This window comes from Anomaloglossus baeobatrachus, chromosome 5 (assembly GCF_048569485.1).
Source record: "Anomaloglossus baeobatrachus isolate aAnoBae1 chromosome 5, aAnoBae1.hap1, whole genome shotgun sequence".
NCBI classification, from domain to species: Eukaryota; Metazoa; Chordata; class Amphibia; order Anura; family Aromobatidae; genus Anomaloglossus; species Anomaloglossus baeobatrachus.
The window spans coordinates 491,869,630-491,873,818 of NC_134357.1; the positions used below are offsets into that span (position 1 = coordinate 491,869,630).

Here is a 4,189-nt window from a genome sequence, read left to right on the forward strand (position 1 = left end):
TTGCGGTACATTTCTGGGCAGCCTGTTGCTGGGTCCTTTTATCTTCCGTGGCAGTGCAAGAGTGTTCCTGAGGTAATGTCCACAGTACTGTCCACAGATCACTGCTGTGAGCTGCGTACATGTACTTAGACATTTTTTTTTCTTTTTTTGCAGGTGCAGTGTTGCGGTACATTTCTGGGCAGCCTGTTGCTGGGTCCTTTTATCTTCCGTGGCAGTGCAAGAGTGTTCCTGAGGTAATGTCCACAGTACTGTCCACAGATCACTGCTGTGAGCTGCGTACATGTACTTAGACATTTTTTTTTCTTTTTTTGCAGGTGCAGTGTTGCGGTACATTTCTGGGCAGCCTGTTGCTGGGTCCTTTTATCTTCCGTGGCAGTGCAAGAGTGTTCCTGAGGTTGAGGTCCTGTTGTGCGTGGCCTGTAATCAAAAAAATGTCGTCTTCTGGTAGCCCGCCCTTCGGTTCACAAACTGAGGTATTTTTTTTTTTTTGGTTTTTTTTTAAAAAATACAAAAAAAAACATTTTTTTAAATCAACGACATTTACACAGGTGGCCGAAACATCACAGGAGATGCTGCCAGAAGAGGACGGAAGGGGTGGAGAAAGACACGGAGCGGGCGATCATAGTGTAAGTTTCATACAGGAATTGTTTACCACAGCACACCAAACATATAAGTAAATAATTTTTTTTTGTTTTCTTCACTAAAGGCTTCAACTTCTAGGGCTCATGATAGAGCTCCCCCAAGACCGTCCCAGGGTCGTCGTCGAGGTGGCGGTGGTCATAGTGTAAGGTTTTTTTTTTTTTTTATTTTTTTTTTTTTCATGTCAGTGTGAATTTTTGTCTATTTTTTTTTTTAATTTCTTTTTTCTTTCTTTGAACAGGCATCCCAGCGTGCTCCCGATTCTGACGGTGAGGAGGCCGGATTTATCAACATCGACCTCCTCATCGATGAAGTTAGAGAGAGGGAGCCGCTGTGGAACATGGCTGACCGCCGCCACGCTGATTCGATCGTAACCCGTCGACTCTGGGACGAGGTATGCCACGCAGCGGTAGAAGGTTGGGGGGAGCTCAATTCTCGTGGCCAGAAGAAACAGCGTAAGTATTCACAGTTCAGTAGGTTATGCTGCATGATGTAATGTGTTGTATAATAACCACTTTCTGCTTTCCACTTTCAGGTGACAAACTTCAGAAGCGGTGGCGGTCTATCAGGGATCGCTTCAAAAAGGAGTTAAATCAAGAGATGCAGGCCCCGAGTGGATCCGGAGGACGCAGATCGAAGTACCGTTACTTTAGAGCGTTGTTGTTCCTCCGGACAACTATGGTGTGCAGAAGGTAAATATTCCACACAATATGTACAAAGTATAATATTTTATGTCTGTTTTTTTTTGCTTTTTTTTTTTAGTCAGGGCCAATGTATAGCAATTAAATTAATTATTGTTTTGTTTTTCCTCTTTTTAACAGCACCGTCTGCAGCACTCAGGAGCCTGCATCGAACCCGACAGGAGCGATCCCTGAACAGTCCGCCACTGGTGAACACACGCACAGACCCCACCCATCTGAACCTTCCCTTCCATCTACATCTGTCCCATCCACCTGCGCTGGAGCTTCCCGTGAGACTTCATTACCTGAAGCTGCTGGTGATGAGATAGCTTTTCCCCTACCCCACCCCTCTGACACTGCTGCCCTCAGTAGAACACCTTTGGGTTCTGGGCGTCAGCGTCATAGGGGTCAGGAAAAGAGCTATGCGCCAGAGTTCTTGCATCTAAATGCAGCCTTCCAGAACGCCATTCAATTATTATCCGAACAAAATCGTGCATCTTTTAGCTTCCTAAATGCAAATATGGAAAAAAATACACACGAATTGTGCACGCGTCTGGACAGGCTGCATTTAGATGCAAGTAAATCTCCCAATCATTGTTTTTTTCAAGCCGTACTAGAGCGCATGGAAAAGCTATCTCTTGACCATCAGATGCATGTAATGCAAGCCACACGGAAGGCTCTGGGGCAGGTTGACTCCCAACCACCTCCACCCACCCCTACAAGACCACCTGCCCCCCCTCCAGCCATTGTCCCTACTCCCCCTGCTGCCCAGTACCAGCCTGCTGCCCAGTACCAGCCTGCTGCCCAGTACCAGCCTGCAGCCCAGTACCAGCCTGCAGCCCAGTACCAGCCTGCTGCCCAGTACCAGCCTGCTGCCCAGTACCAGCCTGATGCCCAGTACCAGCCTGCGGCCCAGTACCAGCCTGCGGCCCAGTACCAGCCTGCGGGCCAGTACCAGCTCCCAACCACATCTGCCCCTACACTTCCTACCCACTACCACATCTCGCCTTCCACAACCATCATGACCCCAACTCAAACCACTAATTCACCCGCCACCTCTTCTGTCTCCCAATCCCTCCACTCCACCCCTCAATCCTTACCAAATCCCATCCCATCTCCTGGTTTCCCTCTTGGTTTCTCTACCACACCTTCATCTTCTGTTACTTCCCCACCACCACCACCAACACCACTTTCCACCCTCAATACTCCAACTGTGCGTGTGTTCCCACCTGTCAGCCCCTCCAGTACTATCTCCACCCCAAGCCCAAGATTTACAAATTTATAATTTATTTATCTATGTAATAAAAAATAAAAGTTTTTGGTTGAAAAGTATTTATTTGTTCTTGTTTTTTTTGGTGTGAATATTATTTAGCAAGTTAAGTTAATAATAAGGTAATACAAAAACATAACATGTTGTAATTTGACGGGGTAAAAATTACAAATTTTTAAAGCGAGTGAAAGATTAAAATTAACAAGGTTAACAAGATATTATTTAATTTATTTATAATTATTTTTATTTGTTATAAAACTGAAGAAAAATCTTACACCATTTGATCTTGCCAATCTACTCTACCTTCTGGGGACACAAAATAGTTAGCATATATGTCACGGATTGTTGAACAGGCAACACTACTCCTAAATCCAGGACTGGTGTAGTCTGACAAAGAGGTGGATTCCAAACTCTGGTCATCCAACGACAAAGGTTCCTTTGTTAAAACAAAATTGTGCAGTACCACACATGCTTTCACTATTTCATCAACAGTTTCAATGTTTAAATTAATGGCTGTTAACAAGACTCGCCATTTGCTGGTTAGTATCCCAAAGGAGCATTCCACCATTCTTCTGGCTCTGGATAATCTGTAATTATATATTTTTTGTGTTTGCGTCAATCCACGGCTTGCATATGGCTTCAATAGATGTTGGGATAGTTGAAAGGCTTCGTCGGCCACAAAAACAAAGGGCATTGGGGGCTCACATGTGCCAGGAAGAGGTCTTGCAGGAGGGAAATCAAAAGTATTCCCATAGATTCGCCGCCCCATTGGGGACATTTTAAAGACCTGAGAGTCATTGGATCTCCCATATGCGCCAATGTCCACTGAGATGAATTTGTATTCCGCATCCGTTATTGCCATTAGGACAATTGAAAAATACTTTTTATAATTGTAGTATTCTGACCCCGAAGCAGCAGGTTTCACAATTCTGATATGTTTGCCGTCCACTGAGCCAAGGCAATTTGGAAACTGACAAATGTTGTAGTATTGTTCGGCAATTGCAAGCCATCTGTCCCTGGTGGGCTGGGGGATGAAATCCTCATGGAGGCAATCCCACAAGGCTTGGCAAGTGTCTCTAATGATTCCCGAGATGGTGGAAATTCCTAGTCGAAACTGGTAGTGGAGGGATGAAAGCGACTCTCCAGTTGCAAGGAATCTGTAAAGGAAAGACAATAATTATAAAAAAATAATAGCAAACACATTACAGTTAAAAGTCAATTTACAGGAGGATACAATTTAAAAAAAAAAAAACTTACCTAAGCGTAACCAGCAAACGCTCCTCGGGTGTTATAGAGAACCGGCTGTAGGTGTCCGTTTTACGGATGTTGTCCGCAACAAGGCCAAGGAGGACGTCAAAATTATTCACTGCCATCCGGACATAGCTTGTGAATTTTTCATGGTTTCCACGGAGCTCCAGGTATAGGGTTGAAAACACACCACGTGTCAGTCTCTGGGCAGTCAGGGGATGGATCCAAAAGCGTCGATGTCGCTGACGCCTCAGTCGCTGTCGCTCCTTTTCTCTGACGATGATAGCCAAGCGATTTGCCTCAAATATAAAATCTGCAGCGATCTTTGTGTAATTTGCAAGAATAGCATCCA

At 44.9% G+C, this 4,189-nt stretch overlaps 1 protein-coding gene across 1 annotated transcript; it reads left to right on the forward strand.

Moving 5' to 3' along the window:
• Positions 1 to 318: 318 nt before the first annotated feature.
• LOC142311898 (uncharacterized) lies at positions 319 to 2,644 on the forward strand. The gene is made up of 6 exons (XM_075350739.1): positions 319 to 473; positions 549 to 626; positions 707 to 784; positions 881 to 1,094; positions 1,175 to 1,331; positions 1,461 to 2,644. The coding sequence occupies exons 1-6, from the start codon at positions 432 to 434 to the stop codon at positions 2,602 to 2,604; spliced, it is 1,713 nt and encodes a 570-aa protein (XP_075206854.1). The 5' UTR covers positions 319 to 431; the 3' UTR covers positions 2,605 to 2,644.
• The last annotated feature ends 1,545 nt before the right edge of the window (positions 2,645 to 4,189 follow it).

What these genes read in the sequence shown, in the direction of transcription:
- LOC142311898 (XM_075350739.1), top strand. Translation starts at nt 432, where the DNA reads ATGTCGTCTTCTGGTAGCCCGCCCTTCGGTTCACAAACTGAG. An exon ending in GAGGTGGCGGTGGTCATAGT is followed by an intron (nt 785 to 880) that starts GTAAGGTTTTTT and finishes TTCTTTGAACAG; the next exon opens with GCATCCCAGCGTGCTCCCGA. An exon ending in TCGTGGCCAGAAGAAACAGC is followed by an intron (nt 1,095 to 1,174) that starts GTAAGTATTCAC and finishes TTCCACTTTCAG; the next exon opens with GTGACAAACTTCAGAAGCGG.